Source organism: Fistularia commersonii, chromosome 11 (genome assembly GCF_037954325.1).
Source record: "Fistularia commersonii isolate RoL2024-O1a breed Wild chromosome 11, RoL_Fcom_v1.0, whole genome shotgun sequence".
NCBI classification, from domain to species: Eukaryota; Metazoa; Chordata; class Actinopteri; order Syngnathiformes; family Fistulariidae; genus Fistularia; species Fistularia commersonii.
This window is the reverse complement of record NC_141294.1, coordinates 8,892,492-8,918,348: the sequence shown is the minus strand read 5'-3', so window position 1 is coordinate 8,918,348 and position 25,857 is coordinate 8,892,492. Positions and strand designations below refer to the sequence as shown.

The following is a 25,857-nucleotide window of genomic DNA, read 5'->3' as shown; positions in this document are numbered from 1 at the left end:
GGCTAGGAGAAGCTGGCCCTGCCTCTCCTACAGTGAGAGCTGGGATAGGCTCCAGCATCCCTGCGAACCTAAGTGCAAGATAAGCGGGGGGTAATGGATAATAAATGGCTTTATGTTAGTGTTTCTTCAAATTCTTCATTGGTGGTGTTTGAAACAAAAAATGTTTCTAGTGGCAGCAGTTTTCCTGCTTCTGTTATCAGTTCTTGCTTCTGTTTTCATCATATTAACATTTTTTGGCATTTTTTTTTTGGTATCATGCTAATAGTGCTGCAGTGTGTAAGTTTTAGTAGGGCTAATAATTTAAGTGCATGTGTCTGTTAGCATTGTTGAAGTTTCTGTCAGCGATCTAGCACCTAACATACTAAGTATGTTAAAGTCTATTAGCAGTCTTGAAACCCCCTTAACCTCCATGAACCTAGGGTTTTTTGTGTTTTTTCAGATACCATGGTAGTAGTTTAGAAACCTGTTTGTTGTGAGTTAACCTCCCTTTGCCCCTTGTGTTCTAAAACTTGCAATTGTCATGTTTCTGTGTGGGTAAGAACAGATGTTAGTCATATTATAACAGTCCAATTGCTTCCATTAGCAATGTTTTAATTTGAGTGAATATATGTTACACATCCTCTATCCCGTAATCCCGGCTACTTTATGGCACTCCTTGGTGCCGTTTGTTAACTCGTTACATTTGTAAACCATGTTAGCTTGGGTTACCCATTTGTACCCTCTGGTAGCCATGTGTTAATCTTGCATACCCATTGGCCATCTATGCAACATTAATTGGCTTCAGGGAAAGGGAGTAATATTGTTTGTGTTACAGTGCAGACAGTTGATATATCCATTTCATCCTTTCCCCTTCCTTGTGTCAGTGCTCACCAGAGGCCAATATGCAACTCTATACACATGAATAGAGCTGGAGTAAAGACATCACACATTATCAAATCATTTTACAAGTAACCAGTTTTAACCGCTATTGCTCTCCAAAAAGACTGTTAACCTACATTCAAATCCAAAGCTTGTCAATTTTGATTGGTCAAATGTCGACCCTCCTTTCCTCCTAGTGAGAGGCTGACAGAATTCTATTGTAAAAGCATTTCTACAAGATTAAACATTTGAGAGATGGGAAAGCTGGGTTCAGAATTTGGCTTACCACAGGTCAATTTTATTTACTTCTGAACAAATTGATTTTATTTGTATTTTTCTGAAATAAAATAAAAAACTGTAATTTTTAATATTAATTTAAGACTTTAATTTATAAGAAAGGTGGGACTGCTTATTGTAAATTTGAAAGACAAACATTGCTGCATACTGAAAATGGTTTGATAGTGGGGGCATGTCGTACTGTATTGGAAAATGGATATAAAGATACAAATAAAAGTTGAAAGTTTTTAAGTAGCTGAAGTGGAACCTAAAACTCAATATGTCAGAAACTGGTGGTATTAAGCCAGGTTTATAAAAAAAGTGTACTTCTGGCAGAACCATGGAGTAAATAGCAGATTTTACAAATACGGACTCTAAGCAATATATCCAAAGTGAAGTCTGAAACAAGTGTAAATGTTTTCATAGACCAACTTTACTATTCTAACATCATATATTGCCTGCCTTAAATTTATTTTTGGATAGTCTTCATACATTCAAATAACAGAACTGCTTTGCCAACTTCCCCTTGGGGATAAATAAAGTTTATTCTGATTCACACTTTATGATTGGTGGTACGACAACATTTCTGGAAGCTAATCATGCAATTTAAAAAAAATGATTCCGGGTCAAGTTAATTGTTGCTTCTTTTTTCAATGATTTGGTAAATATACACTGATATTTACTCATTTTTTCAGTTTCTTCAAAAAATGTACATATTGTTTGGTTATAATTGACCTTATTTTTAAAGAGGTGACAAATCCGGATTCAGGTCATCGGTGTCTACCTAAAGAAGAATCATGATCTTTTTATTCATCTTTACTGCCAGTTTTAGAAAAATCTTACACACAAAACATACTCGATTAATGAACTCACACTGTTGCCAAAGTGACAGAGTTACTAGAATTTTTATTTGAAGGAATATAGTTGTATAAATATGTACTCATATGCTATATGGTAAAACACGAATGGGAGAATGTTCAGAGCATCTATTCTGAGAGCTCTAAACCTGTAGTCACTTGTACCAGGGGGACGGTGAGACTCCTTATAGATCCAGGCTTTATCAGTAGCTCTGGAGCTCCAGAGCTCGAGCTCCTCGCGGGGGCAGGAGCAGAAGTTGTCTGTTCACACTGTGGTTTGGAGCTAAGTGCCCTTAGGCATCATGTGGCAAATGTTTTTGCCTCATGATGCCTCATTCCTTTTTAAAATGTATTTCTTTTAAACAATTGGAAGTGTATTAATTTTATACCATGGATAGCTTGATCAGTCTAACATTCAAGGCTTCAATCTCCGACGAAATGAATTGCTTAAACTATGCAGTTGCTGGGGTTTACATGGTTTCTTTGATTTATTGACAGACCTACAGAGTAATGAATTTTTGTCTTAAACACCATCAAAGAAGAGTTTAAAGAAACACTGACAAAATCCCATTCATTATCCATCGCTTTTCCTGCACTCAGGGTCACGGGAATGCTGACAGCTATCAGCGCGGTACACCCTAGCCACATAGAGAGACAAACAACCACTCATTTTGTCATTCATACGTGTTGACCCCTACTTTCGGATGGAGACCAGAGAGATCCACACGGAACATGCAAACTCCACACAGAAAGGCCTACTGTGGGAATTGAACCAGAGTACTTCTTGTGAGTCGAAAGTGCTAACCACTGCGCCACACCATTAAGGATGTCAGTTCATCTAGCATGTCATGTGCGTGTGTGTGTGCGTGTGTGAAATATCGTGTTGAATTGCAGTGACCACAAACTGAGAAAAGATATTGCTTATTCCCTCTTCTCATAGTGAGGTTTTATTTTTCTTTAACTTTTTTTTCAAAGTAATTTTTCATGTTGAGGTATTCCATTGACATCGCATACAAATGTCTGTAACTATCAGACACACAAAAATGTATTTAGTTTGTTGTTTCAATGAACAGCAGTCACCTCATTTGGTATATGGGTTATGTTGCGTGTCACACTATACCTGTAACATTTATATTTGATCAATGCTGTTAGCAACAGCTGTCCTCTCAGAAGAGATTTTTTTCTGTTTGTGCTTTTTCTTCTGATTTACTTTTTACTATCATTAATGAGAATTGTCAATTGATGATTTCATTACCTCTGATGGTTGGCTATTTTTTCATTTGGTTCTGCTTATATAATTTCTCGTAAGTTTTTCTGCAAGATTTAACAAAAACATGTAGATTTTTAGAATTCCCTGTAGAGAAAACTGTGTTTACATTCTTTTAGATATAGTGTGGTTGGAGTTCATCATGTCAGGTGTAAATGTATTATATCACAACCATTGCATCCTATACCCTTTTCTCCCTCTGCCCCTGGGGATGAAACCCTCTTCATTCGAGAAGCATGTGTGTCAAGAAATAAATACACATATAAATAGAAATTAGGTTGATAAATGATATCAACCATATTGTGAAAGCCACTGGAACGATAAAGGCCTTTATTGGATGACTGCAATCTGGCCAGCTAATGCAAATATGATCATATATGTACATTTTCAATCAATATATCACAGTGATTTTCCCACAGTACTTTGTCAATATCTCTTTCCTCTCATATAAGTCATCCCTCTTGGAACTTGGAGTTCCAGCAGAAGAAGAGGATATGACAGTGATGTGACACAAAATAATCATGCTGAATCCTTGTATAAAAATTGTTTTTGAAATCTCTGTAATACTACAATAAGGTCTTATCTATCTATAGATCATAACCTCCTTTTAACCTTCACCTCAACAGCTGATCAGCTGTGGAGTTGACTCACTCAAGCTCACAGCTCACTCAAACTTGGCGTCCAGTTACGTTAATTTTTGCTCCATTCCGACGTGATGCCATCTCACTACTTCCACTAAGACACGTGTCACCTGCCCCACTCTGCCATTTGAACAGAAAAACACTTTTTATGCAGTTTATTGAAAGTGAGAATTGAGCTTTTAACCAACTGATAGTAAGTATCAATGCAGTTTTAAATCGTAAAACACATTTACTGTCATAGCGGGACATAAGCAAGGTTTGATTCCCAATTAAAGAGAAGCAATGAAGTGTGACCCACGGTATAAAAAAAAAGCAAACAGAGTCTGTCACCTGTTTTTTGCAGGTTATCTTCATTTTGATAGTCTACAAATACCAAATACCAAGTTTCAAGATTCAAAGTGTTTATTGTCATATGTACAGTGTGGAAAGGTATTTCCCTGTACAATGAAATTGTTACTTTGCCTTCCGCAGTGCATTTGGCCGGCATGCAACCACGGAGCGAGCAAACACGTCTGCCATGGAGGGCTCCAACTGTACCAAGCAGTTTTGTTGTAAAAATGGGGACACTGCACACAACCAAAGACACTTGCTGTACATCTTAACACATAAATAGTTCGATAATCAAAAGGAGGTTTTGGATCAAAGAATCAGAACAGACAACCTTCACATGAAGCCAGTGGCAAGCAAAAGTTTTAAGCTTGGTTTTGGCTGTGGAGGATTTTTTTATGGTCAGCTAACTAAAAATGTACATATTCAAGTGAAGGAATGGTGAGAGGGTTTTGGATTTATAACAATTTTATTATAGAAGGCAAGAAAAATTTTCTCTTTGTGTGCATATCAAAAAATGTATACAGGGTGGTTTGTGTGGAAACTGCATTTCTTATTTTTTCTGTCTGATAAAAAGTTAGACGGCAGTCAGATTAGCAGCGCTGTTACTTGTAAGGCAGCTGGTACCCACACTGCTATACACACAGTGTAAGTTAGAAGGTGTAGGCAACTTTTTTTATTTTCAGGCAAAATCCCTTAAACAGTTGTTGATCATTTCCATTAACTGCTCTTGAAAATAGTGAGGATAGACATTTCTTCAACTTGCAGAGTTTTTGCCAGAACATGACTGATAAGGCATTGATATGTTCCAGAAAACACTGAATTCAGGGTCTTCATTAAATAACAAAAAAGAGCATATATTTAATCAACATAATGAGAATATTTATCAGTTCACATCATTATTGTTTTATAGTTTATCAGACTTATTATTTCAGTTACCTAATCATCTAAACAACCCTTAAAACTTGAAGTTTTTTCGGAGTGGGGAATGGTCAGGCTCATCTCAGTCTATGCATAGGAACACTGGTGTCTCACACCTGAAGACAGAAACTTGCAAATTACCTGCTGCTGTTTTTAAGCTCATTTACTATAAACGCGCAAAAAAGATTAGCTTATCATCACTTTGAGCTTCCAGCTCCATGATTTGTAAAATAGGCAAGCCAAATGTGTTTTCTTATTGTTTTCTTAAGTGTGGCATGCAAACTGTGGTATGCTCAGCTATGCAGTCTGAAATGAGGCTCTTCATTGTATGGTAAAAACTAATCATTTATTTTCACAAAGAAGAGTGTTTTAACTATTTCACCGTGTTAGATATTATTGTTTCATGTAAATATTTGGGCAATTAAATTTACATTTTGGAATGTATCTCAAGACTGTATGCTAATGCAATTGTGGACAAACAGATTTTATTTTAATGTTGATGCTTTCATAATATCAGCTTCGATATTCAAGAAAACAATAATGCTCAATTTCAGTGACAGGGGCACTTTAATAATGAATAGGGAGCTCTGGCAGATTATCATCATTGCAAATTAACACATTTGTACTGTCATTGCATACAATGTAAATTATCATGAGATGACCATCAGCCACAAAAAGAAAAAAAATGGAAATTCATCATGAGCATCAGGTAAAGTGGCAAAGCTGGGGTTCATAGTGATATGAACACACCCTTATGCAGGAGCATTTATCAAAGGTTTTCTAGCACCAAATTCTACATCAACATTCAACATTTTAAGCTTTGATTGTGAAGGTGCCTCTTGGAGAAGAGGCTGTGTCTATGCAGTCAGCCGCAATTATATGATGAAACTAACAAATTAAGTTTTATTTGATGCTCATTGAAAACATTATAGGAACCAAATATTTTTTACCAACTAGCTTGACTATTGCCTTTATTCTATTGAAAATTCTGTTTGGTTCGAATTGAAGCATGATGTTTGCTTTTTGTTACTGATTTGGCACTACTCACATATTGATATTATATGCTCTTATATTGATATTTTTGTTTATTGAATAATCTATTCAATTATTCAGTGATCACAGTGTACTATTGACTATTAGTCAGTTTGACGTTCAAGTATCAATAGGAAAATATCCATCCTTGCCTAAATCTAATCTGTTTTCATTAAAACGACACCGCAAAAGAGGACTTCCAGGTTATTCTGAAAATTGTATTTATAGATTTAAGCATCAAAATGAAACTGAAGTTTTCATTTAAGTTGGAGTTGTCATGTGTAAGTATTGACCACCAAATACAACAATTAATTGAAACAGTTCTGCAGAGGTTTTTACATGGTTATCGTAAAGGATAAAAGATGGAGTTCGAAAACATGGATTTGGACATGTCAGTTTTAGTGATCTTGGATCATCTCTGTGATCAAAGTCAAATTTTTTTTGGTCCCTGACCTTCCAGGCAAAATGTATTGTGCAGATTCTTTTCTATGATACTCTTCTTCTAGAAGCAGTTTTTTTTTTTTTAATGAAACCAAGCAAGAGTGATATAGCAACAATCAATCCACAATGCTTTTTTTATGTTTCCTTTTTTGGGTGATCAAGACAAACTACTGACATCTGATATTGAAGAAGAATAAATTTCATGTAAGATCATTCAGATTTTTGTGTCATTCATATAATCGCTCTTGTTTTGAAGTTTTGCTAATCTTTTCAGCTACTGCTTGTCTGTTTAAAAGTCTTAGATATGACTGGCGGTCTGTTTGGATCAAGTTTACAAATACAGTACCTGAAAGGGATGGAGAGGGTCATGAGGATATGCTCTAACAATTGACAAAATGTCTGTGTCCCTCGTAAATTACATTTAGACACTAAATGTTAATTCTGTATGATATTGCCATACTAAATATGTCTTTCATTGTAAAATTGCACTAATTTGGACATTGAAAATGATCTTGGACGTTTTTGGTGTGTGTGTGTGTGTGTGTGTGTGTGTGTGTGTGTGTGTGTGTGTGTGTGTGTGTGTGTGTGTGTGTGTGTGTGTGTGTATGTGTGTGTGTGTGTGGCACATGGGTTTGTTTAGCAGTATTTGTTCTACAATTGGTCGTATTATTTCTAAATATTTGCGGGCTGATGATTTGAGCAATTGATAACAACTTGATAACAACTTCTACTGCTACTACGAAAACAACAATTTAATAAAGTTAATAAAGTATTGTCTTAAGAACAACAGCTATTACTATGTCTACTACTTTTAATAATAACCATAAATATTTTTAAATGGAGAATATGGAAGAACCTAAATGTCAGACATTTTGGCTTCTTGCAAGTTTAGGGTAAAGGTTGTTTAAGGATTTGTGAAATGTATGTAATTTAGATTTTTCTCCATGAATGAAAGCAAATGTGCTTTAATATCCTAATTGGCCAATTCCACCAAGGTCATAACAAATACTGGGGTGTTATACAGTCTTATTATACCACTCTTACACTGTCCTACACACAAATACAGTTGGCTTTTCATTTTTTTCCTAATTAAATTCCTTTGCTTAGGACGACTAAGAGATACTGGTGAAAGTGCTGTACAAAGCGACACAGCAGATCAGGAGTTTCTCACAAGTGATTCTCTCAGTCTCTGTTAACATTTTGTTTTCAGAATTGGTTGTTCTGAAACTTTAGACAGCACACACTGATTGTGAGCCATTCTTGTAAACTTAGATCCAAATCATTTTACATCATGTTAAAGGTGAGTGAAGTGAAATTAAATTAGGAGCTTCAATTTTGTCTCAAATTAGACAGTATGTCTCCACAACTAGGGAGATGTCCACTGATAGGCTCTCAATGTGACGCACACACTGCTGCTCAAACTGTGATGAGTGATTCATGCCGTGACGTAGTGATGTGCACATGCCTCTTGTCCAACAAACATATGTCTTGTGTTGTCTAAATGTTGTTTTGCTTACCATAAGTCACAGGCAAACCACATAAACATATTAAATATCCCATCCCTGTTACAGTCCACATTTTAGTTTGTATGACTTCAATTTATTTGACTCACTGACAGTCCGCCTGTGTGTGCATGTGTGCATGTGTGCGTGCATGCGTGCGTGTGTGTGTGTGATGGTAATTTAGGCAAGGGGGATGTTGCATGTGGCCCCTCCACCTGTCCTCACTGGGACTCTATTTCTGGGTCTTAAACTGAACACGACTATGTCTCGCCTGGCAACAGTAACTGTGTATATCTATGCATGCGCTCTCTGTGTGTACATGTGTTATTCCAGTCTTCACTACAGTTGGGCCAAATCTGTGTAGGCTAATATGGACCGGTTGTAACCGCAGAACATTGACCCAATTGAACCCTTCTGCTATAACAGGGATGGAGCTAATGTTGGCACCAGGTTCCAGCCTTAATAAACGTGACATGTTGTTGGCCAAAGATGGGCCGTCATGTGTTATGTGTTGAAGGATTTGGTGGGTGTCAAACTAATTGGTTCTCCTTTTAATGCATAACATAGTGTGAATACTTAAATGTAAAGCACATTCACAAACAGAACATGACTTTTTCTCAACATATTACCCCTCGTCCATCACCCTTATCATTTTAAAAGGCGTCGATTAACATTATTAAGCGGTGCTAAGATTCCACACATCTATTTCACAATTGTATGGACGATATATAAACATTAATCCAGGCAAGCTGACTGAGCAGTTGTTAAACATGTGTTGGTTTTCTCAAGTAAATTAGCAGCAACATTAAAAGGTGATGCACTTCTGTCTGACTTGCACAGTTAACTTGTCTGTGTCACGAATTATATAATCTTATTAGGGAGGCTGATTGTTCCTTTAGGGTCCAACCCACGATTCAACCAACAATATTTAGGTCATCACATTTCTGTCGTACTGTTCCTTAAGTTTCCGGTTTGAATTGATTTTTTTTTCTAGGAACTAATTGTTGTAAGCAATCCATAAAGCTTGAACTAAATATAAATATTATCAATTAGTTATTCAATGATCAGTTTTGATGGCCTCATACCTTCTTTGTGCAAACAAGTTTTCAGGTTGTTAGTGGCATCCCAGTTTTACTGTACTGTCCAGAGAAGGGCTGGTCAGACCTGAGGGTTTTGTTTTGATGAATACTTTATAAGAAGAAATATAAAATCACATATATGTATATATATTATCCAGATGATTAGTATTGGGTTCCAGAAAATGTATGTACCAATAGTAGCTCTCACAAATTTGGGACTCAAGCATTGAACTTATTAAAATTTCAACCACACACCTATGAAACGTAATTTTAAAATCATGTCCTGCACATTTGAGCATACCAATCTTCACAGTCTGCCTACATGTGACTGCATCTTGCATAGCTACGATTCTAGCAGAGTGACAATCTGTCAGACTGACACAAAGTCCTGCCAACATTCTCAAAACTGCCACTGTAGTGGTTCTTGCTACAGTTGGTGTCTCCTTGACCACATTTGCCTTAATGACACACAGATTTACAAGATTAAAAGAGTAGCAGCCACATACTGCCACTGCTGTAATTAATGTCATATATCTGCTCCTGCAATTACAAACATAGTATTTGACTTGGTTTTGACCACTCCATTCTGCAGCCAAATAATTCAAATGCCGTTATCACCAAGCAGTCATGCACCATGCACCATGTACCTTTGTCTGTCTGCTGTTAATAGTAACATGTTGGGAAAAGAGCACCTTTACTGGAAGCAGCTTCTTGCTGTTACCAGAAACTGAGATTACGAGGTCTCTGAGACAAAAAAGAGCTCGTAAATTTTAGAGGGGTTGCTTTTGCCTTAATTATTAGTGATACGCATTTCAGTTTACATATTGTTCTTTGAGGTATTTTTAAGAATTAAAAATACATTTCCTAAATTGTTGTTTGTCCAAGTACGTTTTTTTTTCTATTCGGGTATCTGTTCCAGAAACGGCTGCTTTTATGATTTGGGTTGGTAGTGTTGGTGGACCTCATTTTTGACTAGATGTCTTATAAATGTATGGAGCTTTATTAATGTGGAATAGATCTAGGTTTGAGGACTAGTTGTCAGTCAAATAACGGAAAAAAGATCAGAAAGCACATAACCTTAACCTACATCCCAGGGGACCACCTTTGGCTGAAGACAAATGTCAATTTTGTCCATCATCATGGGTATCTAACCCCAGTTTGGTTTTATAAATAAAAGAGATAAAACCTTTTTGACTGATCATCCATCACTTTTGACAAAGAATGTATGGTATGTATTGGTAAATGTTTGTAATTACTGTCACAGGTCTGAAGGACCAAAGACTATGAAATGCCACATTTTGTCACACCTGTGCCCAGCACCTGTACATGTGAATTTATGCTCCTTAATATTATTATTTCTGTGTGGGGAAAAAGAAAGTACAATCATCCACATTTTAACATGCATGTTAATAGTAGCTTAGAGTTTCCAAATATCTTGGCAACCCAAACTGTGAGATGGTTTTAGAGTGGAAAAAATACTTTTACTCTTACGTTTGTCTTTAATTGGCTTTTGTGTATCGGGCATTCAAATAAATAAGATATGAGAACATTTTTTAGGTCCTATTACACAAACTGAGCCTCATGACAAATAGATTTTTTTTGTTACATTGACCAACAGTAATACAGGGTGTGATGCTGACTATATTCGCCATCTCAGAACAAGTCCATGCCATGGAGGTGCAGAGGGGGAAAAATATATCATAGGATTTCCAGAGTCATCAGAGGCTACACTCCTCTCAGATTCACTGTCCGTTAAAAAAATGGTGTGCCAATCAGTCTATGAGATATTTAGATATTTCACAGAGGAACAGAAAACCTGGTGATGCCAGAGGATAATTCAGCTTAATCCTTTGGGATCCATGAATGTCTGTTTAAAGGGTCATGGCAATCCAATTATTTTTGGGATATTTCAGTCCAATGCAAAGTATGAGACAGGACGATACTTTCATCCTTTTACAATAGCTTCACTAATAATATATTACATATTTCAATAAGCTAGTGGTTTGTTTAGTCAAAAATTGGTCAAGATAATAAAAGCTGCATAAATCGTTGGTGCCATCATCACATTTGTATTAAAGTGGAGTCTAATAATTTGTGGAATCTAATGGTTGAGTTCCAAATGGCAACTAGTGACCTCATTTCTCCCTGAAGACAATCTCCAGTGGCCTGCCAGATATTCAGGCCTGATCCTACATTTATCAGACTTTGGGTTCTCAAACTTTGCACTTTTTCAGCCAGTAGAGGCAGGCTCTGAATCACAAACAAATTTCCCTGCAGGGAAATATTTTGCTCACTTACAATTTCTCAGGCAATTAGACAAGTGAATGAGAATAGGAGAGAGAACTTACCTCCATGCAGACACAGTGCTTCACCACCATTTCTTTCCCATCAGTCATCGCTAGAATGTGCTTGTGCTTCTCTTATAAAGTCATGTCCTGTATGTCATGTTTGGTCCATAATGTCACCTATAGAACTGTCTCAACAGTCCCCTTTTTTAAAGTTTCCTCTTCTTTACACTAAACTGAACACAGTAACATCGCTGTGACATTTTACCAATTATTTTTTCATTCATCTGTTTTCGAAATAACAAGAAACAACTTTTTAAATCAATGAAAAAGGCCCTTCACATTACTTATATGAATAGGTGAAGATACACTTAATTCTCTTCCATCAGTGTGTGTCTTCTCTGTGTGGATGTCCATTGCTGTGGTCATAGTGATGCCCAGCTTCAGTAATCAGCTTGTCTTTGTCATAAACAACCTTGCAAAATACTGTAAGTTAAATCACAGTGAAATCAGAGCATAAATCTACTAGGTTGTTTCGAGAGAGTATCAGAAGCAGTAGAAGAGAGTGAAAGCCTTGGATGCAAGGAGAACTGGATAAAGCCCAGGAGGAGGGGGCCCTCTCATGTCTTTAAAAGATGCTCAGTAAGAAATTAGCCAAAAATTTTCAACTTCCAGGAATAGCATTTCTCATTGCATGCCCCTGCGTAATCTTGGCTGGGTGAAATCAGATATCAGTTTGCTATAATAGGTCGATGAAAATGCTTTTTTGTATCTCTTATTTTGACTATTTTATGTAGCTGAAATTGATGGACAAGTGGACTGTCGAATGACAAATACTTCATTAAAACCTATCCATCATTTCCCAGACCCCTAGCATACACCCAAGGGATTAGTTTAACATTAATAATTACACAGGTAGGCCATGATGTAAGGTCATCTTAAAAACACTTGGTACTCTTCTTGGGATTTTATTAGTAAATATGTCTTTATCACCACATATTTAAATTGAATAAAGCAAAGTTAACAAGCTTTAACAAATCTGCAAGCGCTTTTAAAGCCATTCTGAACTCGTGTGGATGCTGTCCGTACCATTGCCAAGTCTTGCGAAGGGCCCATTGTAACAGATTATTAAATGCTGAATTATTTTTACTTGTTTTTACTTCTGAATTTTTGTCCTTATATTAAAGAAAGGTTATCCTTGAAGACATAGTGAGTTTGGGTTGTGATATCCCTGAACAGATGTAGTCAGACATTGTCAAAGGCAATTTAGTATTTCGGAAACAGCGGCTGAAATCTAAGTTAGCCGTGAGATGAGATCCTTTAAATACTAGTCTGATGCACTTGTTCTTACACCCAGAATTGACCGAAGAGTTTCTTGAATGGTATTGTGAGAGAACTTTCAACTCTGCCTACTTTCTTGTCTCCAGGCAGTCCGGACAAACTTGCGTGAATACGACAGAAACATTGACTTGTAAGATTTCCACAAATTTCTTTTCTGATTTTAGGACTCTGGGAGAGGGTTTACAAAACTGTTCTGATAGATGCTCAATATTTGAATGCTGGGAAATTTTGTCTTACAATTTCTTACAAGCACTTGCATGTAGTGATGGTATGTACAGTATCCAGCCTCTAATTGCTACTCCACTGTATCACTTGAGTTTTTTCCTCCAAGTTTGCAATGGCGGTTTCCTCCGCATTACTGTTCTTGTAGCTACATATCTGCATTGATCCATTAGTAGCAACAAGCCAACTATTACCATTGGTCGCCCAGGAAGTTCAGACCTGGGTGTTTGTGTTGAAACAGAGGTAAGTGAACTTGGGAGGAACTTAATCTAACTTTAACTGTGTGCACAAATAAAGTGTATAGTGAGACAGCAATAGCTGTGAGCTGACAGGTCCACAGCAAAGAGAGGCACAAATTTTCATAGTGGTAATCTGTGTCACTGTCTCCAGAGGGCTTTGCTTGTTGCTATCCAAGCAGTATGATATTTGAGTAGAGAAAATAATGTATTTCATGTGAATGGACGCATTGAAGGTATATATATTGTTCGGCAAAATATTATGTCGTGTGGAGAAGCATGACACAAATTCTGATCTACAGTGGTTTATTTTTTCCAATTAAATACTTGACCTCCCAAGTTTCTTTTTACTTTTGGCTTATATTTGCAAAGATGCTGTTAGATGATAAAAAGGCAATGACATAAAGCATCTCTGATGCTTAGTTCGCCCTAGTTCTCAGCATTGGGTTAGGTGGAACTCAGTCAGCTGATGTGTTGTGAAGTAGGGTAAAGTATACATGTATTATTTATAGGAAATGTATGTAAATATAAAAGAGCAATTGAGCTAAAAAAAAATAGCTAAATTTGCTAGTTATTCTGGGGAAGATTAAAACCTGGAAACGTGATGTAAGTATAATATGTGTGTGAGCATATTACAAGAACATCTTAATCCATCAGTGGACACCAACAGTTCAGGCATAAGGAGTGCTGCTCTTAACAAGTCAGGCCAACTGCACAACAGCTCAAGTAGCTGAGTAATACTGCTAACTTTTCTTCTTCCTTTTTTTTTTATTAGATTAGAACCATTGTTCTGACCATTGTCTTTTAATTGTTTTAAAGAGATCCGGCATCCCCTTTCTTTTATTTAATAGTGCCCTGCACTTATTTGTTGTTCAGAGACAATATATCCTATTTAATAGAAAAATAAAATCAAAATCTTTTTAAAGCAAAAGTATTGCTTATTTACTGTTGATTACTCTAACTTCCCCTTCTGACCAACAGTAGGTAGTCAAATTATTATGATGCATGTAAAGCGTAACCAAAATCACTCGCATCAAAATCCCCCTAGGTTTCCAACTAAGTCCTATATTTTATTCCTCTTTGCCTGTGTCATTCCTTCGTTTCTTTGTTTTTGTCTCTCTGGCACCGCCAAGTGCTGAGAAAGAGGAGGGTATTTCTGAGTGTGAAGTACTCCTCCACTCCTTGCTGAAAGCACCCTGCAGTAGCAGCATGGTAATTCTGCTCTTCTATCTTTCCTCTGCATCGTGTTTACCTAGCAACAAGCATCACCCGCGGCTGGCCATCCCATTGGTCACTTGAAAACGCACCGGGGACCAATGGCAGAGCTGTTGCCATGGTACAGTGTATAGTTGCCGGGTGGAATTTTGCTGCAAGGCACGTGAGTGTCAGAGTCTGCTTCCCTCCTCGCAGTGCTGTTGTAATCTCCGCTGTCTGGTCGTTAGTACCGCTCAACGCGATTTAGTGGAAGCCACTCAGTAACACTGTTAATAGAAATTCAAACGTTTAGCTGCAAATTCAGCAAGATAACCTGAGCTGCGCGTTTGAGTCCTCTAGCGCGAAAAGCGGCGCGGCAGTAAGGGGACAACGGACAACGGCTGCATCGAGTCCTCCTGCCCGTATAAATTCACCGTTAAGAGGCTGCGTTTCTGCCAATTCAATGTGCTGTATCACTGCCTAACATTATAGTCACTAATATTCAACGTATATGGAAGCCAGGCAGTAGATAAAAGCCAGGTTTTGAAGGTGACAGAATGACCCAAGCTTCTTTTCAATCCGCCTAAAGTCGATATGTAAATCAAGATTATACACGATGATTGATAAAATGGGAAAATAACAATACACGATGTTTATAAAATCAACAATGAATTTGAGACTGTATCAGTTTAGGGCAAAAATACTGGAAAACAAACAAATTTGGATTTGCTGGATATGCATGCCGTTCATCATAAAGCATCCTTATTCATGACTGCACAAACATGTATTTTCCGATGTGAATTCTAGATCTTATGTTAGAGTTTTTCAAGAGATCGTGTTAACTTGATGAAATATTCAATTGGAAAAAATAAAAAGTTGAAATACTTTGTGTCGTTTTACAGTAAACTCCCAAATTAAATTCTGTACTTAGCATGCTATTAAAAGGTTTCATTAACCCATTTGGTTGCAGCAAAATAATTGAACAATTGGTTTTTTTTTGCGCAGGTGTTTTAGTATTAAGCTTCATTGTGCCTTACTTATTTTTTTAGACCTTATTTTGATTTTAATTTCCTTGAAAGGACAAATAACACTAAGTTATAATGAACAGTTACAGTGAAACTTGTTGGTATTTTACCCTATCTCATAGTACCATGCACATACATGCTTGTTCACCTGTTGTCCTTTCTGTAATTTTGGAAATGAGATAGCAGGGGTCTGGATGTCACGATAAGTAAATATATCATATATCTAATGTGTTTTTGCTCAGTGCAAACACACAATTACACAGAGGGCAAGTGAAAAATTGAGTTAATGCCTGTCTTCTTGTTTTCTTGTGTGTTTTGCCACCTCATTGCAATATGTTCTTTGTAATTTATATCTGGCAGCACGCCCACACATACAGGAATACTGTATGCTTTACATTAAATCTGTTCCTGTTAAATCTGCCACTGTCCATGCACAGGTGAAATTGTCTTTTTTTTTTTTTTGGATGTGACAAAAATGATTCTCCAATTTCTCAGTCATGAATCAGTTTGAATTTAGATTTCCGTGCAACTGCACAACTGTATTTTGTACGTCTATGTTATCTCAAATATCTCATGTATACCCTAAGGACACATTGAAGTTACGTGTTGCCTCAGACTATGTCTTTTTCAAATATTTCAGTCATTGAATCAACAGGTCTGACTGAGCTCAAACATTTTATAAATAAGTTATTTACGCGCTATCAATGTTGAGTCAAGTGAAAATCTTACGGCCAATTAATTTTTAAGTTACTTTGAGATTATCTTATTATTATTTGTTATTTGCTATAAATGATAAAGGTAATTTCTATAATTGTTTTCAACGTGTAGTAAGATCGTCAAACAGTGTGACACAGACTCTCAGTCCACCCCTTTCATGTTAGATCCTATCTAAGTTTGGTCAAGAGTACCACAATGGGAAAAAAGTGATAGCCCTTTTCAAAATGATAATGTTTCAGTTCGGTCCTCAAGTTAATTATACCAACAGTCCACATTTTACTTCTGGTCTTTTCACCCTCATTCTACAACTACATTATTTTGACAGAGTGACCAGTCCTTCTCTCAGTAATGTTTGTGAACTGTTTTGTTTAATTTTGTTGAAGTACAACTTTTTAAAAGATGAATAGAGTAATGACTGTCAACCTTTGTCTCACTCCAGAGGTGTGTATGTGACTCTGGAGTGTTACGGTTAAATGATCTTTGTTCCCGGTCACTCTTAGTGTTAAGGACTTTTAATCTGACCACCCAGCAGTGATACATCTGTGTGATTACCACACTTATCATATGTTGTTACTGTGTCATATTGCCATATAATATTGCTTCCTGCTTGTTTATAACTGTGAGAGTGATCCCTTAAAAGCAAGTTCTGTAATTATAGGATGTTATTAGGCCATCTTATTTTAGCTGCGACTGGTCAGCTGTTTTTCAGTGTGTGGGAGTGTAATGATTTGGACCATAGGGCTGTGAAGCCCAGACCTTGAGTCAGATTACCAAGAAAAGTTGAAGGAACCGGGTCCAGACTAAGACTTCATTGCCATAGTGCTGCGAAGTCACCTTTAAGGTTTCCTTGGAATTAAGTTCAGAGTTAAAAACCAAAACTGAAAGGAACATATCATTTCTGAAGTAACACTTGGGCTCAATTTTTACAGAATCCGTTGCTATACCAGCACTATTGCTGCTCTTGTATATGACCCTTTTTGGCAAACACTGCATGATCACAACATTCCAAAACATTTATGATCACTTTCAAGTAAATGTAACGTTATAGGTCGCAGTCTCAGTTAAAATGAGAAAATACAAACAGCTGGATGAAATGTCTAAGACTGAGAGAACACAGTCGTAGTTTAGTATTAGGAGAGGAGCCCTTACCTTTTATAGTGCTGGTAATTAAAGCGGTCCTTTCACCATTACCTTTATATTGGAAAATTCATATATCTTAAAAGAATAAAGTAATGCTAAACAGCCAATTAATTCATAATCATATGACACATTTCTCAGAGAAGAGTGAGGGTGAATTTTCCTTTAAGCAGAGGGAGCTGTCAGCTGGTTTATGACACTGTTTGTGCGCTGAGCTGTTCCCAGGCAGCATTGTGCCTGATTTAGCCGGAATGCTCGGATAGCAACAGGAACAACTTTTAGCTTTGGCTGGTTAGTGAGGGGAAGTCACATCTCAGCTGTAGAGTCACTGTGTGACCGTGTGGTTATGGAAGCCCTTTGGCCCTTTCTCCTCCCCACCCCCCAGCAGTATCCTCACCCCGAGCCTTCGACCCCCCGCCCCCCTTTCCATTTCTACCTGACATCTTCAAACTATTTCCGCGTCATTCCTGCATCGCGCCGTTTGAAGAGACACTGGGAAACTCAGCCGAGCGCTCCTCCCACAGCCCGAGCCGCCAGCCAATCACAGCCGCGGACCGGACTTTATGCAAGCCTATCGCATTGCAGCTGCCATGGCGTCGGGTAGCAACAGAGCCTTTAGAGGGTGCGTGCTGAGTGAGGGAGAGGCTGCTTTCACCCCAGCACAGAGAAGTTGAAACATTTTAGAAGGCTGATTGAAAAAAAACCCCAAACAAACAAAAAACAAAAAAAGAGGCTTTATGTGTTACACGTTACCAATATTATAAACCGTCTGCCATTTTACCTGCAGTTGTTTTAAATAGGTTTTTTCTGAATTGCGCAAAGCGCTTAAAATACAGAAAACCAGCAATGCATCTTTGTCGATCTTTTCACACAAGGAAGAACGCGCTAAATAAATGTCCTTTTCTTTGGGCCTCCTTGTTTCCTCTATCGATTCCATCATTCTTGCCGCGCTCGTTCAAGTCTGTTTCACAAAGGACTTCCAAATGACTATGTGATTCTCAGATAACTTTGTCAAGTTTACATCGAGGGGCATTTGTGCAAAAGGGTGTATTTGTGAATGTCAAAATATCTTGCTCGGGACACAATAGAGCCACTAATTTTGATAATGTCGGAAGTGGTCGAATACAAGTTATATTCTGAAAATTGTGATGAGAATTTAGGTGAAGGTAGTCTATATAAGTGTGTATCTAAAGTTCCAGTATATATATCCCGTTGTTACTATAAATGGACAGGACCGGAGAGGTCTGTTTGGAACCAACTACTAGGTTCAGAGGGAGGGTAACTATCCCGCTTGCCTCCCGGAGTTTCGATCTTGTGAGAGTCCCATCCAGTCCGTCCGAGGTGTTTACGTAAACCCGCCCGTGAAATGTCGCCAATTGTTGTTTTCCCTCCTGGCAAGTGTGTGCGTTTCGATCCCAGCAGGACTGCGCGACTCTGCGCCAGCCATGTCAGCGCCGACCCCTGCCCCGGGTTTATGGTATAGTCCCGATCGCAGGGTGGGGAGCCGTGTGGGAGAGGAGCACAGATTCCGTTTAACGGAGGAGCGCTGAAAGGGAAACGGCTGAGAAACATGATTCGAAATTGCCCTTGCGAAGGTTTCCACCTTGAAGGAATAAAAAGCCTCCCTTAATTCCGAGAAGGGCAAGCCAGCGAAGGAGGACATTAAGTGACAGGAAAAGTGAGCGGAAGCGAAGGGGGTGGGGGGAGAGGAGGCGCGTCCAGAAGCGACCCAAGGCATCTGACAGCAAACTCAGGAACTTCTCTGGATTTGGAGCTCTTTGTGACGAGTAGAAACTTTCGTGTCGGTGACTGAAACGAGACATGTACGAGCTAACTGTAATGTGAATACCTCAGAGGCCGACGTCTTTCTGGATCGAGCGCTGCTTCGATTAACAGAAGATCGTGTCGGAGTTTGGGGAGGGAAAAAAAAGACAGCGTCGACCTGTGTGCGTCGTCAACACGGCGAAGATTTGACCCAGCGATACTGGATCTAAACTTTAACGCCCCGATCTTCGCCACGGCGACACCACTCTATCCTTGAAGAGCCGGCGAACCTGGATATTCATTTGAAGAAACTTCCTCTGGAACTACACGTCTCTGTGAAATCTACAAATTGACTTGGACTGTTTTTTTTTTGTTTACACGTGTTTCGGGACACTGCTTGTCACGGCATTCCCCGCCACCCCCCGAGTCGTGTATGTGGATTACTTTGTTTTGTCTGGCTCTCCGAAAGGTGCCCATTTTCACCCTGTCAGAGGCCAGACACCTTCTGCTGTAAGCGGGTGAAGGGGAGCGGAGTGACCGCAACACAAAGGCTCCGCGGAGCGGTGGCTGTACTGTCTATTTGACATTGCCAGTGGAGGGTTGTGTGTGTGTGTCACTGGATTAATCTGAGAGATAACGTCTCTCTATACTGCCCCACTCTGTCCAGACTCTGTGCCAGTAACCCCCCCAGAAAACGCCAGTAATTGGACCTATTTTTAGAGTAAGGGATGGGGTAAAAGCAGGCAGCTGGAAACCCAACTCCCCTCCACCTCCTTCTCTTCTACCCCTTCCATCACACTACCTCGCTCAGCCCACCTGGCAGCATGCTGGGCGAGCCTGGTTAGCACACGCTTGAAACCTAACTTGTCTTTTACAAGGAAACGGAAGGAAAAAGAGAAGCTGGAAGACCTTGTTGTGCAAAATAAGCTGGGATCTGTTGGAACTATACTGGCCAAAAGTCAAAGAGCCGGGGAGTACTGGGTCTACTGGTGAAGGCTCCGCGGGACATATAAAACCTTTTTTTTCTGGATTCAAATATGTCTGAAGAACCAATAGTTTTGAACTTTGCTTAAACCTATTGTGGAAAACGTGGGATAAAATTCATAGTCAACCGTAATCTATGAAATTCGACTTGGGACTTTTGGATGAAACTGTTCTACAGAGTAGGCACCTGGTAACATACAGGAATAGTAGAAATATCTACTTAAAACTACCTAAAATATCAGTCACCAGCAGTCTGGAGCAGTGCAAACTTTTAAGCAGAAAGAAACAGAACAAAAAGCTAACCTGACGAACCAAATATTCTTATCACCCCCGTTCCCCAAACCATAGAGAAATAGAATATATATGTAGAATGAGAGCTCTATATCTATAGTGTAACTCCATAGACGACAGAGTTTACAACCTTTATATTTTTACTTCATTGAGACACGCTGCCTGTATACCAGTTGGTTGCCTTAGAAATCACAGTAACAAAAAAGAAGGAAAGAAGCTAGAGAAGACGGTGCCTTTTGATTGGTTGCTCAGTGTCCCACCATTTCAAGATTTGTTGAGTTAGTTGAGAGATCTGCTAAAGTGACCTCATGACAGTTACCTGACCCCTCCCAAATATAAACACACTCACAGTCGCTGCCCACCTGTCAAAGAGTTTGATTGACTGGGTTCCCTGTTGGATTGACCAACTGCCAAGCATTTCCATGGTGATCACATCATCATCCGTTGAGGACAAGGCTGTGCCCTCTTGCAGGATGGTCCAATCGGAACCCTGGATCTCCTCAGCTCTGCTTCGCAAGAACAAGAGTCAGTTTACACACACACACACACACACACGCACAATGTAAACCAAACTTTTAAAAAAACATAATCTTGTGCATTTGTAAATTTAATGTGCTACATACTGCATGTATAGTCTGTGGCATAGTAAAGAAAGTTACTTCAGCTATTTTTTTCTTTTTTTTAATTTTTTTTTATTTTTATGAAGCTTTGATGTTATTTGGGGGATTTGCCCTGGTGGCAGTGTGTATTTCTTTAGTTTGTTGAAGCAGTTGAAACATATTGAAGTTGTGCAATGTATGTTGCCATATTATATAATTGGATGTGTGTTAAGTTCATATTTGTGATATTTTCCCATTGCTACCTAGCACCATGGCCAGATACTTGGTGTTCAGGTGGGGCTTGAACCCTGGCCATAGATAGGAAGTGTGATGATGGTGTGGGCATTGTGCAGTTAGTATTTGAATGTGATTCACAGCAGTTTCACTTCAGACACAGTCTGAATTTGACTGTTGTTAGCAGGTCCAGCTTTTTTCCAAAAATTATTCCATTTGATTTCTGGTTGATTGATTGATAAGCACTTACCCAAGAGACTTACCTCAAAGTGTCAAAACACTTGAGTATATGTAACTGCAAGGGGCAACTAGATGTTGGTCATGTGATCGTCGGGTGTTGTATCCACCCACTTGTTCTTGTCAAGTCCATACTTCTCATAGCTATCAATGAAAGGACGTTTCAGAATACTGTCAACTGAAAATTGGAAACAACACAGAAAAGGATAAACCGAAAGTATCAAGCTGTATTTATCTTTCAGAAAGAAACCTCTTCTTGATCTTAACTGTCAAGTTGTTGTTTTTTTTCGAGAGCAATTGCATATGCCTTGTGATAGTTTAGCCTAGCTGCCAAAAATAAATATATAAATCCTAATATTAGACCAGTAAAGATATCCCAGTCATCTATTCACACTGTATCATTTGTAGAGAGATTAGTTTTACTCTTAACACCATTTAAATGGACTGTGCATTTCATTTTAAGAATATTTATTGGACAGTATTTGGGTGATTTTGCATTATAAGATGTTTTGCTTTCAATACATTAAGTCTATTATTCTGAAAGCATGTATTTACTTATTGTAAAATGCATCTTGAAATATGTAATTATTGGGACTTTTGTCCTCCCAAATACCAGTACTGGCTCCAATAATTCCAGTATCCATCAGGCTCTGGAATAAGCTTTAGTTAAAACAAACCTAAATTGTTTTGACAGTTTACGTTTACATAGGTGTTTTGATGCATGGAACAATGTTTGTAGTTTGTGTGTACCTGATGTCATTCACTGAAGCCCAGTCAGTAAGGATTGCTACTTGCTGCTACAATATTCTATGTCATGGACACTCATCAAATAATTGACAAAATTCAGCGTGACTTTGTGAGGTGCAGTTTAAGCATCTATTTTTCAGAATCCTCTGGGAATCACCTTATTTATCTTTTTCTACCTATGTTTCTGTCACCTCACTATTCTTACTACGAAATTAGTTCTGTAAAAATTATAATAATGACCAGATTCATTTGGAGAGCATACATGGGTTACAGATGTCACCTGCGTAAACGTGGAGGATTGTTTTCAGGATCTAGGCAATGTGTCAATTTTATGATAAAGATTATATGCTGTTTTATGAGCCGGCGGTGATTTGATCTCATTTAGATGAAGGGCATCCCAACATTCGCATGTACTTAACTGTAATAAAATATATCTCACTGGGGTTGATTGTCGTAGCCGGTCTGTGTTTTGTTTTTAGGTTATATGTTGACAGCTTCAACTCACTCTGTGGGTTCCCCATGGTCAGCGCAGCATCCATCATGTCCAGACTCTGTTTAACATCTGTCGGGGAATTAATTTTGAGCTGATATTTCATGGCTTGTTTGTGCAGCTTTCCTCATCCAGACTTAGGCTAACCCATTACCCATGTGTTCTCCAACCTAAACAGTTTTTATTCATTTTGAAATCAACCTTTGTGTTACTTTTGTCAGATGGTATATGTCATAACCAAAAGGCTGCCTAGTTTATGTTTTCAGTTTTGGTCCATGAATATGGTGACTGGTATTCTGAACATGTAGATTAATAGCTGTTGTTCTATGAGCAAGGTTAGTTGAGGCTGTACGGGAGAATAGGGTAAGTCTGCCTTTTCTGTGTATTAGAAATGCTTGAAGTCGTAATATACGTTAGCAATAATTAGGTTTTCATAAAGGTGTAACTAAAGATGACATCAAGTGCAACTGTATGTAAAAAGCAATAAATGGAGAGTGATACACAAAGTTAACATCCTTCTATAATCAGAATATAATGTGTGCAGAGCATATGAATGGTATTATGTTTGTTCGTTTTCTGTTTTCCATCAGCTTGGGCTGTATAGAAATTTACCTAAAACAGTACAAACATGGCCAAATGGGGCATATTTATCTTAATGCTAGCTTGACGCCTGAAACTACAAAATGTCGTAAAGACATTATCATCAGTGGTTGGACCAGAAACCTTTTTTCTTAACAGCAGCTTGACTCCTGAAACTACAAAATGTCATAATAGCATTACAATAAGTGATTGGATTAGCTTTTTCAATTGTGTTGAGCATTTGTTCTTAATATGCTTGTGTTCCAGCATGTTTTTTTATGCTGGGCGTTAGTCTGTCATTCCCTGAGATGCTTCACATTGAGTTTGACAAAGTTTTTGTGAAAGCTTGCTGAGTATCTCTGTTTTCTTTCTTTCTTAAAGAAATAATTTGGATGAACTGACTTCTGTATCAACAGACACTTAGAACAATTCTAAATCTTTCAACACAGTACCTTTTTATCTTTTATCAAATTCTGATGAATGGCAGATATATGTCAATACCAAAGCAATGTCTAAATCAACAACCCAATATGCATTGGTTTGATTCCACCTGAGAATATTTGTCCTCTGGCCAAAAAGTCCATTGACAGCATGATGGGGAATATCTTTAATAAATCAACAATGAAAATGTTTTATTTCATTTGGTTATTTTTCCCTTTTTTTCATTGAACAAAAAAGATTTCTTCGAAATTGCAGATACATGAAGAACCATTTGCCTTCAGTACTGATAATACATTTCATCAACATTGTCTTAACCTAAGATTTCAGGTTGAATATTAACAACTGCAAACCTACCTGTTTTCTTTTTTGTTAGTTTGTTCTCAACTAATGGATTTTGACCATAGTCTCCTTGTAGCTAATTACTTTTTTTGTCACATGATCACTTGCATACTTTCTCTCATCTTATAGATTCTGTCAAGTGTTAACCTTGACAGCTGTGTTTTTCAAAATTCCCAAATGTATGTTTCTTTCGGTGTCAACAACCTATTAATGGTTGTTGATGTTGGTATGTAGTACCTAAAATTAATGTAGCCTTTTGTTTGCTTTGGTCTAAGTGGGATACTACATAATAGATTGTATGTTCTTTGTCTCTATTATCAACTGACTTGATGCCAACTTTCCTTGCTTTCCCTGCTGTTGATATTTAGCTGAAAAAAGGTAATGAGGTATTTGCTACAGTCTGTACCAAGTAACCATGTTCTCTCACATCCTCAGTGTATACAGATTTTTTTTATTCCCCCTTGCTTTTTCTTTCAGTACTCAATAGAAGAAACTGAGAAGAGAAAATGTAAATGTTTTGATGACAAATTTAAGTAATCACAGACTTTTAGTATATCATGGAGAGTGGCTAAAAAATCAATTTAATTTTGAAAGAAACATTATTGTTTGTGGTGCAGGTGTAATAATTCAAAGGATATACACACATTCAACCCAGTCTACTTGATTTATCTCTCAGATTGACAAAAAATGTGACACAGAAAATAATATTGTTCGCTTCTGCAATCATTTATGCATTTGTCATAAATGTTACCCCTGGATCCATATGTAATCTCTACAAATGAGTACTGACTCACATCATTTATACAATTTTACATAATTGAACTAAAATGATTTCCCCAATAGTTCAGTATGATAGGATGTATGACATTAATTAGCTTTTTTCAAAATAGTAATTTTTTTGAAAAAAACTTCTGTATTATACATATAACTTAAGGAGTGGCACTTCAGCAGGGTCTTCAGACAAAAAAGTTGAATCTTGCTCAAACTCTGCTGCAGTATAACACAATGGCAAGTGAATTAAGTGTAAGATGACATTCCTTGTTTCACTAGAGTTGGGATGCTGACCAAATAGCCCTTGTTTTTAACACCTGCCACCGCTATCATAAAGGAAATGTTTTTGTTCCTCTACCCTTTTGTGTAACTGTTCACCTATATTTGACATATTGTTGCACTGTAATCCTAACTATTGCAAAACTGAGTATAGACAGTGGTCTTCATTATGCTAGGTGGTCCTGAGGTTATTTTCTTTTGACTCAATCTTGAGCCTCTTTCAGACAATTTTAAGTACCAGCACTGTGTGGTTAGTTAACCTAAATCAGAAATTTATTAATTGCCATCAACAGACAGCGATTGGTCATTTAACAGACTCTGCCATCTACTGGTTTCTCAATGCAAAATATCTGGCATGATGATAACAATGTAATTTGTGAGCATCACACTAACGAATCTCGATTATCCTGTTTTTAATGCTTAGGAAATGTTTACAAAATCCCCCCCATATCTCGAAGATAAGATGTAATGACAGAATTCATCCTACATCCGCTAACTGTTACTACATCAGTTCTTCTGCAATGCCACGCTAAAGACTGTCACAGACTCTAGCTCTCCATGCACCCCTGTTGCCCACAATGCTTCACCCTTCACTACTCAGTCTCCCTGGTGAGCTCCTTGGGTACGAACCTCCTACATGGGTGCATTTGCTCCACTGAGATTAGCTTTCTCTTAGTCATGGCTGTGATGACTGGTCAAGTAATGAAGTATAAGTAATGACAATAACATCAATACAAACTTTGT

General features: G+C 37.9%; 1 protein-coding gene across 2 annotated transcripts in view; it reads left to right on the top strand.

Moving 5' to 3' along the window:
* dyrk1b (dual-specificity tyrosine-(Y)-phosphorylation regulated kinase 1B) overlaps positions 1-25,857 on the top strand; it is a 53,531-nt gene that overhangs the window by 5,712 nt on the left and 21,962 nt on the right. Inside the window, exon 1 of one of the 2 annotated variants that reach the window (XM_086154880.1) lies at positions 19,718-20,922. The exons of the other annotated variant lie outside the window; for it this stretch is intronic. Within the exon in view, the coding sequence (XP_086011006.1) occupies positions 20,820-20,922 (103 nt within the window). The 5' untranslated portion in view covers positions 19,718-20,819. Of the gene's footprint in view, positions 1-19,717; positions 20,923-25,857 lie in introns of those variants that run through there. 2 annotated transcript variants of the gene reach the window in all.